This window comes from Belonocnema kinseyi, chromosome 2, assembly GCF_010883055.1.
Source record: "Belonocnema kinseyi isolate 2016_QV_RU_SX_M_011 chromosome 2, B_treatae_v1, whole genome shotgun sequence".
NCBI classification, from domain to species: domain Eukaryota; kingdom Metazoa; phylum Arthropoda; class Insecta; order Hymenoptera; family Cynipidae; genus Belonocnema; species Belonocnema kinseyi.
Window position 1 is genome coordinate 106,148,947 of NC_046658.1, and position 15,380 is coordinate 106,164,326.

The following is a 15,380-nucleotide window of genomic DNA, read 5'->3' on the forward strand; positions in this document are numbered from 1 at the left end:
CCTCGGGAACTGGTTACTCTGCTAGTCCTCATGGACCTTTTGCCACTCCCTCACCCGCCGGATACAGTCCCATGACTCCTGGTAAGATCCTTTTTTATACCAACATTTAAACAGGGTATCTAGTGACTTTGAAAATCTGGAAATCTCCTTGATTTTTGATTTTTTTGTTCATTATTTTCTTAGAAAGCATTTATTCGATTGCAATCCGACGAATTTAAATCTTTTAGTCTTATTATCTTTATGATTTGTTCTTATATTTTATTTATTTTAATCCTATCAGTTTTTATACCTATTACAGAAGTTTTTTGCCTTAATATATATGCTTATAATTTTATTAGATGTCTACATATTGCTCTTAAAATTTGTAGAGTATGAGTACATTTTTGATTTTACTTTCTACTTTTTACCAATTTTATTTTTAAAAGTTTTTAATTTACTCATCGTAGAATTAAGCAAATCTAATAAATCAGTGTGAGGATTTTACAAGTAATTTATTAACTCACACATATCCTGTGTTGTAGAATTGCAAGCAATATCTGCCTTATCAGTTTTAATGTAGAAAGGCTGTTTAGATTCTTTTTCAAACCAAGGTTCATTTTGCCTTGTAATATTTTGAACATCAGTTTTAAAATCTTTTCGTATTTTTATACTTAAAATGTGGTAAAGAATGTTAAAGTATATATTTTGTGTGATATTCAACTTACAAATGATAAAAATGTCAAAGCTTTCAAATGGTTTTACAGCTTTCACAATGATTTTTATATTGATTAAAATTATTTAACAAAGGCGTGTGTATTAGATTTCAATTATTTCAAAGATTTCAAATATTTTAAAAATTTCAAAAGATTTCAAAGATCTCACAAATATTTCAAGGATTTAAAAGATTTCTCAAAGGCGTGTTCATCAGATTTCAAAGGATTTCAAAAGACTTTACAAAGATTTTGAGGTTCTCAAAGATTTCACAAAGATGAAAAAGATTTAACAAATGCGTTGTACAGGAGATTTCAAAGGTTTCAAACATTTCAAATGACTTCAAAAGGTTTCAAAAGATATAAAAATATTTCAAAATGTTTCAAAAGATTTTTAATATGCAATAGATTTCACTAAGATTTTTCCAAAATCGCACAAATATTTTGAAAGATTTCAAATATAACGCAAGAATTCAAAATATTTCACAAAGGCGTGTACATCATATTTCAAAGATTTCAAACGATTTCAAAAGATTTAGTGACACGAGAAACCTGGAAAAAACTTGAATTTTGTTTCTATGAATCGCTAGACACTCTGATTTAAATATAATTTGTCAAGAAGCGGTTACCAAATCTTTTTATACAATTTACCTAATCTGAGGCAAAAAATCTTTTCAGAATAACTATTCAAAGTCGATTGAGTAGTTTTTGCATGTGGCTGGATGGATCATTTTAGTATCCATTGTGTTAAAAAATAATATTATCAAAATTTAAAAAAATATTGTACAAGCATTACAAATTTTCCTTTTTCATGTACTGTTATTTGTTGTAATTTATAAATATTTTGTTTTAATATAATATAATATTATTGTTACAATATAATACTTATGCCATACTATTTTTTTATTCATTTGTCATAATATCTCTATTTTTTTAATACACTAAAATCTTATAAATACTTTCGAATTATTAAAAAATTGAATGTTTAGTATACTTAATTCATTTACATAATTTAAATTCATTGAAATTTTAAAGGACTTTAGTACTTCAAAACACTAAATTTTAGGGTGCAAAATTGCAAAAACATAATTTTCTCACTGAAAAAAGTGTAAAAAAGCGAGAAAGTATGATTTCTGAAATAAACTTAGCACCATTTAGTTTTCCCCGCTTTATATCTGCAATAAAAAATCTTGGAGTTCCGGATAATTAGATGGACTTATAATTTTAAGATTGATAATAAATAGGATTTCTTCAAGTCTGAACGCCAAAACATTAAATTTCAGTAATATTAAATGCCAAATATTTGAAAATTGAAATAATATCTATATTGTGTTTCATTTTAGGTGTAGCGGGAAGTCCGTATAATCCACACACTCCTGGATCCGGTATAGATATGGGAGGGTCTGGATTGATGGGTTCAGAGTGGTGTACCACTGATATTGAGATTCGAATTCGCGACACCCATCCAGATTTCGGTCTTGCTGGGCAAAACGGGATCATTAGAGGAATTTCGGTAAGTTTCACACCTACTTTTTTATTTTAGTGACTTATTCGACGTCTTTGAGTCACATGATTGCTACAATACCTGGGAGACATAGAAAAGTCATGGAATTAAAAAAAAAAGACTGGATTTTTTTCGCAATACCTATTTTAATGTTTTAATCATTATTTTAGTACTTTACCGGGGTGATTTTTCCCTCGTATGTAGTAATATGCAAATTAAACGTAGTTTCATATATTTTATTAGTTCTAATTCTAAGTTGAAACAGGAGATTTGTGTAACAATCGATATTCTTACTTAGAATTGGGAATTTTACTAAAGAATTATAATTCTGAGTTGCAACAGGAAATAAATAAAAGTAATATTTAAAAAATCAAGTAAAGAATGACAATGATCTTCAATTGGAATAGTGAATTTCTTTGAAGAATTATAATTTTTACGTTAGGGCAAGTAATTTTAGCAAAGGATTATAATTTTGAGTTTGAGGCAGGGAATTTCAGTAAAAAAATATAATTTTGATAATTGGGCTGGGAGTTTGTATAAAGAATTATAATTTGACCAAGAAAAGAGAATTTTCGAGATGGAACAGGAATTTTTAAAAATAATCTTAGTTCTAAATCTGCAGAAGGGAATTTTAAAAATTCTTGTTTCAACCAGCGATTTAAAACTTTCCACTTCCACATTTTGGAAAAAGGGACTTACTATCATTCTAAATTATATGAGTAAAGTTTTTTAATAAATATAATTCTGACTTGGAACAGGGAATTTTTTAACTGAACTTAATTGTGTCTTGGTATGAATAATTTTCTAAAAGAATTATAACTTGCGTTTGTTCGGGGAATAAATAAATTATATATACTAAAATTACCATAAAGAATTATAATTTTGGTTTCGGAACAGGGAATTTTTTAAAGAATTATAACTTTATGTTGGAGCAGCTAATTTTTTTTACATGGAATGGGAAAATTCCAAAAATAATTTTAATAGTGTTTTGTAAAAAGGAAATTTACAAAAACGATCCCTTTTTTTAAGCAAGAGTCCGTCAGATTTTTAAAATTCCATGTTCCAATTCAAAATTTCTTTAAATTTAGATTTTTTTTCAAATACAAATTTGCCAGAATTTTAAATATCCCTCTTCCAAATGTTAGAAAAAGGGAATTACTATATTTCTGAATTACGTTATAATGGAAGATGTTGCAAATAAATATAATTCAGGCTTAGAACAGGAGATTTTTGGTATAAAATGGAATTTGAGAAAAAATCATAATTCTCACTTATAAAAGGGAATTTAAAAAATTATATTTCCCAGTCGGGGCAGGGATTAAATAAAAAACTTACGTAAATAATGAAAATTATCCTAACTTGGAACAGGAAATTTTCGAAAAGAATTATTATTTTAAGTTGCGATACATAATTTTGGTTGAGAATTATAATTTTTAGTTAAAGGAATGGTTTTTTGTTCCAATAAAAATTTGTCTTTAATTAAAAATAATTTTTGTCATTCTGAAGTTATTCTTGGTCAAATAAAAAAAGTCGTTCTGATGAAACGGTTTCTTTAATATAAAAAAATATATTCACTTTGTAGACAGGAAATAGTGTAAATAGTGTCAGAAACTATTAAAAAAATGTCAGAATAATATCATAAAATTTTGCAAGTATTAAAAATACACTTTAATGTTTATTTAAAATTTTATCCTTAAGTCTATAAATGATCAAAATTCCTATTTATATATCTCAGGCTTCATAGTCTTTCCGCCTTTTCTCATTTTTCCACTTAAAATGCGAAATGAATTAATAGAACCCAATAAGAAAGTCCAGCTATTTTTGGTTGAAAGTCAATTCTTTTCATTTGAAAAGTCTAATATAAAATTTTTTATAATTGAATTGTTTTATTATAAATGCAACGATTTGTTTAAAACAGATACGGTGCTTCAAAAATAAAATTAGTACCATAGTGAGCATTCCAAAAAAGGTATTTATTCTAAAAAATAAAAGCTGCAATTCAATGAAACACCGTACTTTGCGTGATTAAATGATTTTATTGATCTTAAACTGCGTATAAAAATTATAATTTGTTAATCTGGCTCCATATGTTTCATTTTCTTGAATTTGGTATGTTTGTTAAAGCGCAAATAAATCGCTGGGTGTTTTCACCCAGTATGCCCTTTAAGGGTGGATTTTACTCAAAAATATAATTATAATTTATTTTTGAAGTAATTTTCTGCATGGAATTCAATAAAAATAAAATACAACTTGAAAAAAATTGTCCTTTTTAAAAATGTTAATATTCCACTATTTTTTAATATCAAATAGATATATTTTACGCTTAATTTCAATTTTGTCCATTTCCAACGAGCTCAAGGTGAATGATATTAATTGATTAAACAGAAAATTGACAGTATATTCAGTTCATGAAGAACTAACAATTTTTTGTCATTAGAAATCGATTTCTAGAAATTTATTTTTCTGCGGCCTACCCTACTGCACAAATATCACAAGAGAAAACGGAAAAAACTTTAATTCCAATCCGAAAAATCCGGGAATTAAAAAATGAAATTTCTCTGGACGCTGTTTACACCATAACACGATTTATTTATTTTCAGGGTGGTATGTGTGCCATCTTTTTGCCGGACGAGGACCGTACCGTGAATATAGAATGCGATCAGCTAGAACCTGTCGTTCCAAAACGAAACGACCGTGTAAAAGTTATTTTAGGAGAAGATCGAGAGTCAGTCGGAGTGCTACTATCAATCGATAATCAAGAGGGAGTTGTGAAAATAAACAACGAAGAAGTCAAGATGTTACAGCTACGATTCCTCTGTAAAATGAAACCCTGAGCTTCTTAGGCCTTCAATTTATAATTCCATTTCGTAACTTCAAACTTCAGTATTTATTCGTCTCATACTAGTATTGCCGTTATCATTTCTATTTCGTATGGAGAAATATTGACTAGGATAATTTTGTTTATTGATAATTATATCAAGACTCTCGAGAGAGCCTGAATTTAACGAAAAGTGTGAGAGATTTAAAATATAGGTATAAATACGAAGTTTATATGCAAATCTATATTTCTTATCCCTTTCCCTTTTCATATAGAAAAGATTAGTTTTTCTTTTTTATGTGGAGGGACAAAATGATGTCAATAAGGAACCCGCTTCATTATTTTCATCCATTTGAGCAAAAAATTCCAGATAAGGAGGACTCGCGAAGTAAGCCTAATATTTATGAAATGTTTTAATTTATTGGCAACTGTTTAAAAGAAAAGTAAGTATACACAATTCTTGTGCTTTTATTTTATTAATATAAGAAAGAGATTCTTCAATACTTTTTGAATTACTTGAAAGAAAATGAAACTGCAACGATTTTCCATAAAAAATGCAATTTTTTTTTTTAATAATTTTCGATCCGATGTTTTTTGCAGGGTTATATCATGTCATTACGCACATGCGGTTAACTGTTTTAGCATGGGTAGTGAGTATTGTGAAACTGTGAAAGTGTGCAATGAAACAGCTGTATGAGGATAAGATATGCATTATGGGCTTATAGGTATTTAGAAAATTAAAACAGTAAAACTGAACTTTTTACGTATACGTAATGACCATGTTTTTTTTATAATTTCGAGAATTTTATTCCTATTTGTGATACTTATCAATAATTTCTCGTGATACAACATTTTTCTCTTGAGGTTTTGTTGCAAAATTTTCGATTTTTTCGTTTGTCATTGAAATTGGAGCTTGCTATTTCCATCGGGAGTTATTAAAAACTTTTTTTTTTAATATTATATTTCTTTCTAATTTTCTTAATTTGGGTTCATTTTTATCTTAATGTTCAATGCTATGTCGAGGAATTCCCGTTAGACGGTGTTATAGGTATGTATCCCAATGTAATCATGTTGACAGATTGCCAAGTTTGTCATAGTTAGCAACAGTAAAATGATTTTAATTCACTCGGTCATTTACGTAAAATTGAAACATTGGGCTGATTATCTAATGACGAATTCAAAATTTGTGGAAATATATATATAAATTTATGAGAAATTCAGAATCGTAACATAACCTCAAAATGATGTTTATCATTTTTATCTTTTAATTATTCGTTACTATCTTGCATAGTTTTTTTTACTTCTTCTGAAGTACTTATGGCATCATTTTTTTATATTTCACGATATGCGCTGTGTAATAAAATAAAAAGTCAGGGATTTTGAAAAAATTTTCTCACTGTTACTTAAGTAATTTTTTCCCTCAAATCACTTTTAAGAAACTTTTTTTCAAGATTTAAAAATTAAGATTTTAAAGAAAATAAATAATTTTATGGCATTTCTAAAAATTCCAAAGAATTTTCAAGAACTTCAAAGATTCAAAGTTTGACCTATTTACATAATGAATTTGAAATTTATTTTATTTTATATTGTTTATAGGGAAAACCTCCCTACAGTTGATAATAAATTGATAAGAGAAACAATAGAAGAAAAATAATTAATTTTTATTTATTTAAACTTATAGTGTCTTAACTATTAATCAAATTAATCTAATTATTTTTGAAATATTAGTATTTTTAATTGATTATCCATTGTAGGGAGGTTTTCCAAATACGTTAAAACTGAGAAAAAAATTGTTCTCGCCAAATTAAGTTTGGTAAAAGAATTGATGATATTCCAAACATATGGAATCAAACATGATCTAAATCTTATGAAAAATGGATTTAAATCATTAAAACAATTTAGGATATTTTAAAAGATTCCAAGGAATTTTCAAGTGATTTAATTAATTAATTGGGATTTCAAAGAATTTGAAATATTTTAGGGTATTTTTAAAAATTGCAAGGAATTTTCACAGTTTCAAGGGATTTCAAAGGATTTTAAATATTTTAGGGCTTCCTAAAGATTCCAGGGAATATTTAACATATTCAGTAATTTAATAGGATTTCAAAAGATTTGAGACATTTTGGGAGATATTAAAAAAAGATCCAAGGAATTTTCAATTGATTTCAATCTCCTTCAATTTTTTTATGTTGATTTCTAACTATATGAAAGATTTTAGGCTATTTTTAAAATCACAAGGAAGTTTTAAAAGCTTTAAAAAGTTTCAAGAGCTATCAAAGGATTTTAAATATTTGATTTTTTTGTAAGATTCTAAGGAATTTTTAATAGATTTAAAAAATTTGAAAGGATTTCCAAAGATTTCAACGATTTATGATATTTTTTAAAATATCAAAGAATTTTCCAGAGCCTTAAAAAGTTGTAAGGGATTTCAAATAATTTGAACTATTTCAGGATATTTTAAAAGATTCCAAAGAATTTTCAAATTCTTTCAGTAATTTTATTAGGTTTAATTTAATTTACTCTCTTTTAATGAGATTTCAAAAGATATGAAATATTTTAGGGCTTTTCAAAAATTTCCAAGGAATTTTCAGTCAATTCAGTAACTTTATGGGATATCAACAGATTTAAGATATTTGAGGGTATTTAAAATAATACCAAGGTATTTTTAATAGATTTCAATAATTTGAAGGGATGACAAACGATTTGAAAGATTTTAGGATATTTAAACAAAATTTATGTATTAAAAAAAAGGTTCTAAGGAATTTTTAATTTCTTTTTAATGGGATTACAAAAGATATGAAATATTTTAGGGTTTCTTAAAAAATTCCAGGAAATTTTTAATCGATTTAATAACTTAATGGAGCTCGAAAGATTAAACATTTTTTAGGGTATTTTCGTAGATTTTAGGGTTTTTTTTTTAAATGCCAAGAATTTTTGACGAGCTTCAAAATGTTGCAAGGGACTTCAAGGGATTTCAAAAGATATGAAGAGATTTTTAATATTTTAGGGTATTTGGAGTTGTAAAGAATTCCCTAAAATTCCGGAAGATATAAAATGATTTTACAGGACCTATAAGGTTTTAATATTTTTTAACTAATTCGAAAGGATTTTATAAGAATTTCGAGGATTGCAATAATTTTAAGGGATTTAAAAGTTCCCATGGACCGAATCTGTTTCAAATCAGGCAGGTTCTACACTTGGGTCGTAGCATCTCTCAGGGACAAAATATTTTTTGTTTGTGAAAACGTCTTTTAGAAAGTTATGCGTATTTGATTTTTTCTTTGTTTAAAAAAAACAAGCAATTTTTTCTTTCAAATTATATAATTTTTGACCGGCGTTTTTTCTATAAATATTAAAAGTAGATTTTCTTAAAAAACCCACACTTACATTTTTGGCCAATCTTTTAAGTTTGCACTATCAGAAGGAAGATACCTGTTGAGTTTTATGCGGGTTAAACATATACGAAAAAATGTTAAAAAATATTTTGCACAGTTGAAAAAGTTATAAAAAATTTGCTTTTATTTATTTATGGTGTCTTGTACCATTTCCGGAAAAAATAAACAAATTTTATATTTCTTTCGGAAAGCAGAACAGCCAATTCTTTTAACTGTACGAATCTGTTATTAACTATATTATACAATGTTCTTCTGTACACAGTTTCAAAATCAGGTCACACTTGTCGTTTGACATTTACATTTATTCCTTGCGTTTTACCCATTATCGTGAATTTAAATTTGCAGCCATTAAATTATCACCGAATGATAGAAAAAGTGAGCAGACATTTTTTAATTTTAACTGTTCATAATTTTAACATGTTTTTGAAAATTTGTGTTTATATGTAAAAAATGTATTCTAGAAGTTTGATGCGGAGTACATCATTTTTGTGGTCAACACACTTTTTTTCATCATAAATATTTAATTTTTTATTATGCTCGGAAATTGTACAAGAAATCATAAATGAGTAAAAGAACTGTTTGCAGAATTTTTTTATCTGTGCAAACTATTCATAAACAATTTTTACGTATCATCAGATTTAATAGAATTTCACGGGATTTTATGATATTTTAATGGATTTCAAATATTGAAGAGATTTTCAAATATATTTTGCAATTCGTTTGATTTCATTTGGAATTCGCCCTAAATTTGTATCGATTTATCCAGTATTCTTTTGAATTCTCTCCAATTTTTTAATTCACTTGAATTCTGATCAATTCACTTCATGCAATGGATTGCTTTTTTTGTTTTTATTTAATTCATCTTGAATGTTCTTGAATGTTTCTAAATTCATTTCAAAAATACTGAATTAAATGAATTTTTGCATATTTTTTCAATGCATTGAGTTTTTTTTTAATTCGCCTCGAATTTTTATGAATTTCATCAAAATCTTCTCTTTGTCCTTAAATTTCTCTACATTCACTCTAATTTTACGGAAGTCAATCAAATCTTTTGGATTTAAAATTGTTTCCCATTAACTTGAATTTAGCTTTAATTGTTTCAAAGTCTTTTGAATTAAATTCTTTTTGATTTAAAAGAACATTAGTAATATTATTAATTATGTGGCAGCTCAAAAAATAATAAATAAAATATGTATAATTTTGAAAATTAATATTTGCGGCCACCTTGCAAAATAAACAGATAACACTAAATATTTATCAATATTCAAGGATATATTGTGGCTTGAAATCCATTCATCAAAATAAAATTTGAAAAGGATTATTATAATCTCTCAGGTGGTTAAATAAATGAAACGCAAAAAATGTTTTTAATTTATTGCTGTTTTGAAGTTATTAATAAAATGAAAGTGGATTTGTTCTTTTTTGATTCAGGAGAGGCATATTTCACTATTATTCATGTTCTAGCAAAACGTGACAAGTCCATCTTTCATCAAATTTAGATAATCTTTATTTCCACATGTTTGGAATGTCATCAGTAATTCTTTTTACAAACTTAATTTGGCGTAAATTACAGTGAATAATCGTCAATTAATTATACTAATATATGAAAAAAATTAATTTTATAAATAGGTGAAACACTACGTTTTAGTTAATTCAAATGAATTATTTTTCTTCTATTTGTGCTCTTAATTATTGATTATCCACTGTATGGAGGATTCCCCTATTCATAAAATAAAATAAAATTTCAATTACAGATTCATTATGTGCCTATGTCAAACTTGTACAAAATTATCTTCTTGCTCCACATGTAAATACGAAATTTTTAATTTATATCGTTAGAACATGAATAATCAGTGAAATATGCCTCTCCTGGATAAAAAGTAAACAAATCCATTTTAATTTTATTAATAATTAATTAAACCTAACAAAACGGGTCCGCTTTTGCTGATTTGTATTCTCTGATAATAATATCCATGCTAATTCTGAGAGGGGAATGCTGAAAAAGTATTAAAGTATACCATTATGATTCTCTTGTAGATACCTTGCTTTATTTTGCAGACCTTCGAAAAATATTTTTGCCCCCGGCTAAGCCATGTCGGATTCAGAAGGAAGTAATTTTTCGGATAACGAGAGCGAGCAAGGTAGTCGTCGGCCAATTATCCAGAGCGATAGCGAAGTAGAAAATCGCTCCGCGAAGAGTGTTTCCAGGTCGCTATCAAGGTCCAAATCTAGATCTAGATCTAGATCTAGATCGAAATCAATGTCCCCTACAAGGTCCAGATCAGTGTCAAGGTCACGATCTAGGAGTCGCTCAAGATCAAGGTCGAAATCTGGTTCTCGTTCTCGTTCGCATTCTCGGTCCCGTTCTCGCTCCCGTTCTCGTTCCCGTTCTCGATCAAGATCACCGTAAGTTATTCTTTTGGTCAGTATTGAGCCAATATGAAATTAATCCTTGCTCTGTAGTCTTTCCAATTACGAAGCATTGCGCTTAACTAAAATCGAGCACTTGAATTGCCAAAAAAATGGTACGTTTTATGTATATTTTTTTGAAGATCTGTTGCGGAAGCTGAAGAAGCAAGATCAGAAGAAGATGTAGAGCCGGAGGAAGAACCAGAGGGTAAAAGATGATTTTGTAATTGAATTGTGTCACAGACCTCGGACCCAGAACACTAGTAACACTTTTTGAAACTTTTTGTAACGATGCTACTATTTTACGTCTGTTTTTACAAAATGACACTAAAGAAACTATTTTTAAATCAAAAGTACGAACTTTTCAACCGAGAAAGAATTTTTAGTCAATGAAGAAGGAAAATTTTTATAACAAATGTTGAATTTTCATGGCAAAAACGTGAGCTTTCAAAAACAGTTGAATGTTTAATTAACTAGTTAAATTTTGAACCAAAAAGATTAATTTTCAAACAAGAAGATTAATTTTCCACCCAAAGAGAAGAATTTTTAACAAAATACGTACCATCTGAACCAAATAGTTGAATTTTAAACCAAGAAGACTAATTTCCTAGCAGAAAAATTAATTTTGAGCAAATTAGATCAATTTTCAACTAAATGCTTTGAAGAATGAACGTCATATTATTCGAAATTTTATAATAATATAAATAAATATTTTATTTTATTGTGTTGAAAATCAACAATTTGGTACTAATTTCAAATATTGAAAAAATAATTTAGAAACGAAAAAGTATGAACTAAAAATTAATGAAATAAAATTTGGACTAACATCACAGCCATTGTTCAAAGTATTTAGTTGAAAACTGGTCTAATTTGTTGAAAATTAATTTTTTCGTTAAATTATTCTTCTGGGTTTAAAATTTCTTTACTTGGTTAAAAGTTAAATTATTTTGTTAAGAATTGAACGAGACTTCACGAGCTAGTTGCTGATTGTCAAAAAGTTGAACATTTTAAGTTCCAGTCATTTTTGACTTTCCTTTAAATGATAAATTTTTGCTAAAATTTTCTTAATAAAGTACTTATATCAAATCAAAATTTAGTACAATTTAATAATTTTAGAAGACATCGTTGAGATATTATCAATAAAAAAGGAAGAAAAATGTAAAAAATATGCAAATTAAAAATGAAAAATTGCTAAATAATATTAAGACCATTTTTGAATATTTGAGATTTATAGATATCTCTGATATTAAGTGAAAAATGTGAAAATTAAGAGTAGATTTCAATATTTCAGTATTGATGATTTTATTTTCGAGAGAAAAAATGACACTAAAGACAATATTTTTTTACTTTGCCTTTCAAAATCTTCTTTAACTCCTTCGCTATTTGGCTACAAATTGTCTCAATGACTGTTTAGAAGTCGGCCAAAATGTTGAATTTTCGAGCCGAAAAGTTGAGCTTTTAACAAAGCAGTTGAATCTTCAAAACAAAGAACAAAAAAAAAGAACTCAACAAATTACATACATTTTCCACAAAAAAGTTTGAGTTTTAAGCCAAACAGCCGAATTTTCTACCAAGCAGTTGAACTTTTAACCTAAAAATAATACTTTCCAACAAAAATGTAATAGTTGATTTTAAAACCAAAAAAGATGATAAATTTAAGTAAAAAAACAATTCTATATAACCAAAAAAAAAGACAATTTTCTAACAAAATACATACATTTTTAGCAAATAGTTTCATTTTCTACCAGAAAGACGCATTGTAAACTAATTATATGAATTTTCTATCAAATAATTAAGTTTGCTACAAAAGCGACAAAGTTTTAAAAAATTACATTATTTTTCAACTAAATATTTTAGACAATGGATTTGATGATTATCCAAATTTTATTTGATTAAGTTTTAGTTTATATTATAATCGTTGCTAAATTTTTTGAAATAAATATTAGAATTTTTTAAATAAAACATTAATTTTTAACAGAAAATGGTGTGATTAAGTTTTTATGGAGGAGAGTTCATTTTCAATAAAAAAGGAATTATCTACAAAACAATTTAATTTTGTACCAAATATCTCAGTTTTATACCAAATTATAGAATTCTTAAACATAAAAGACGAATTTTATATAAAAAACTTAAGTTTTCAATCCGAGAATATGCACTTTCAACGAGATATTTGAGGTTTCAGGTTAAAACATTATTTTTAACTTTTAACCAAATAAAAAGGAATTTTCAAATAAAATTATTAATCTTCAAGAAAAAAAATTAACTTTTAAGAAAGCAGTTCAACTTTTAACCAAAGAGTAAAAATTTCCAAATAAAAAGAAGAATTTTTAACCAAACAATTACACTTTTGACAAAAAAAATTATTTTGTACCATAAGAGGCAAATGTTCAATAAAATACATCAATTTTCAACCAAATCGTTTAATTTTTGAGCTAAAACACCAATTTTTCTACAGAACAGTTGCATTTATACCCAAAAATTCGAATCTCCAACCAAAAAAGTTCATTTTTAACAGAACCAGATTAACTTTCAATCAGCCAGCTGTATTTTTAACCAAAAATATGAAATTTCTACATAAAGAGATACATTTTTAAACCAAAAAATTAATGTTCTACAAAGAAACTTAAATTTTCAATCAATAATTTTTTTTAGTACAGGAAGAAAGAAAATTTAAATTGAATTGTTGAATTATCAGGCCAAAAAGACGAGTTTTTATTCAAGAAGGATGTCTTCAGACGATTTGTTGAATTCTTGACGAAGTAATTGCATTTTGAACCAAATGCTAACATTTTTACATAAAAAAGATAAATTTAAACGAAAATTTTTTATAATAGACGTGACAATCAAGAATAATGAACTCTCAACCAAAAATAGTTGGACTTTTTTATTGGTTTTTATTAATTTAGTTGAAATTCGAGTGGAAAATGAGAAAAAAGGAAAACACTATGAAACCTGCGAGAAATTAATAGGAATTTTGATAGATTATGAATTAAAGAATCACATTTTAAATAAACATTGAAGTTAATTTTTAATACCTAATCAATTTCATGACACTATTTTAACACTTTTTACACTATTTTCGATCTCTATAGTCATTCTTGAAGTAATTTTCAACGAGAAATTCAGTTCTGACCCTTATTGTAATCTTGACGATGACCTTTGAGGTTTTTTCAAGGTCATATTAAAAAAATGAAAACACCTTTTTACATCGACAATCGATAGAGCAGGAAATTCTGACGAAAACGTTTGAAAAGCTTCTATTCCCAGGGGTATACCGACCTTATTTTGGTTTAAATGACCTTAGAATGATCAAAGTTTTTTCAAGGTCAACCTTTTTTTACATCGGTAATCGATAGAGCTCTAAATTTTACGTTTGAATATGTACTCAGGTCATAGGTCCCATCTGACCCTGTTCCAGAGGTATGCAGATCTTGTTTAAGTTTAAATGACCTTAGAGTGACCTTCAGGGTTACAATGTATGTACCTATGACCTGGGTAAATATTTGAATGTAAAGTTTCGCGTTCTATCAATTGCCGATGTAAAAAAAGGGTTTCCATTTTCTTAAGTTGACCTTCAAACAACCTTGAAGGTCATCGTCAATATCAGAAAAAGGGTCAGCATTAAATTCCTCGTTGAAAGTGTTCCAAGAATGACCTCGAATTCCCTGAAAAATATCATACTTGAGAAAATATTCATTCATTCCGTGACTTTTGTGACATCCTATATAACTTTTGTAATACCTCTCAAGTATGTATATCAATTTTGAATTAATAGGAGAAGATTTGGACGATAGCGAATATGATGAGGAAGAAGATGAAGACGATGACCGACCAAGAAAGAAGAAAAAGAAGGAAAGGTGCAGTGGTTTTATCATTCACGAGGCCGAGGTTGACGATGAAGTCGAAGATGAGGACGAGTGGGAAGAAGGTGCCCAGGAAATTGGAATCGTGGGTAATGAAATTGATGAACTCGGACCTACGGCTCGAGAAATTGAAGGAAGGAGAAGAGGCACCAACCTTTGGGAGTAAGTTGAAATATAAAATTAAAAATACGAAGCTAATTTAGCATACGAATTGCTTCAAACATGACAGTTTTTCGCTAATTGTTCACATTATTAAAAGGTTAATTAACCCTTTCATGTGACACAGTTCCCAAAAAGAAGATGAAATCGAAGAGTATCTTCGAAAAAAATATGCCGACGAATCCATGGCTGCACGTCACTTTGGTGATGGTGGTGAGGAGATGGGTGATGAAATCACGCAACAAACTTTACTTCCTGGTGTGAAAGATCCAAATCTCTGGATGGTGAAATGCCGCATTGGTGAAGAAAAAGCAACAGCCCTTTTACTGATGCGAAAGTTTCTGACATACCAATTTTCCGGTAAGACTTTCTCAACATTTACCATCTCTTGAAAGGTTTCCCCACCTTCAGTAAATTTATATGTCTCAAACTTTACTAGAGGAGCCTCTTCAAATAAAGTCAGTTGTCGCTCCCGAGAATGTGAAGGGTTACATCTACATCGAGGCGTACAAACAGCCTCACGTCAAATCTGCAATCGACAAC

At 27.8% G+C, this 15,380-nt stretch overlaps 2 protein-coding genes across 2 annotated transcripts in view; both read left to right on the top strand.

Annotated features, from left to right (window-relative positions):
• LOC117182924 (transcription elongation factor SPT5-like) overlaps window positions 1–5,244 on the top strand; it is a 40,747-nt gene extending 35,503 nt beyond the window's left edge. The window contains exons 11-13 of the mRNA XM_033376038.1: window positions 1–81; window positions 2,033–2,202; window positions 4,794–5,244. Of these exons, the coding sequence (XP_033231929.1) occupies window positions 1–81; window positions 2,033–2,202; window positions 4,794–5,027 (485 nt within the window). The 3' untranslated portion in view covers window positions 5,028–5,244. The remainder of the gene's footprint in view (window positions 82–2,032; window positions 2,203–4,793) is intronic.
• LOC117182925 (transcription elongation factor SPT5-like) overlaps window positions 5,109–15,380 on the top strand; it is a 29,389-nt gene continuing 19,117 nt past the window's right edge. Inside the window, exons 1-8 of the mRNA XM_033376039.1 lie at window positions 5,109–5,226; window positions 5,297–5,454; window positions 5,612–5,736; window positions 10,465–10,812; window positions 10,959–11,023; window positions 14,591–14,840; window positions 14,965–15,197; window positions 15,277–15,380. Of these exons, the coding sequence (XP_033231930.1) occupies window positions 10,499–10,812; window positions 10,959–11,023; window positions 14,591–14,840; window positions 14,965–15,197; window positions 15,277–15,380 (966 nt within the window). The 5' untranslated portion in view covers window positions 5,109–5,226; window positions 5,297–5,454; window positions 5,612–5,736; window positions 10,465–10,498. The remainder of the gene's footprint in view (window positions 5,227–5,296; window positions 5,455–5,611; window positions 5,737–10,464; window positions 10,813–10,958; window positions 11,024–14,590; window positions 14,841–14,964; window positions 15,198–15,276) is intronic.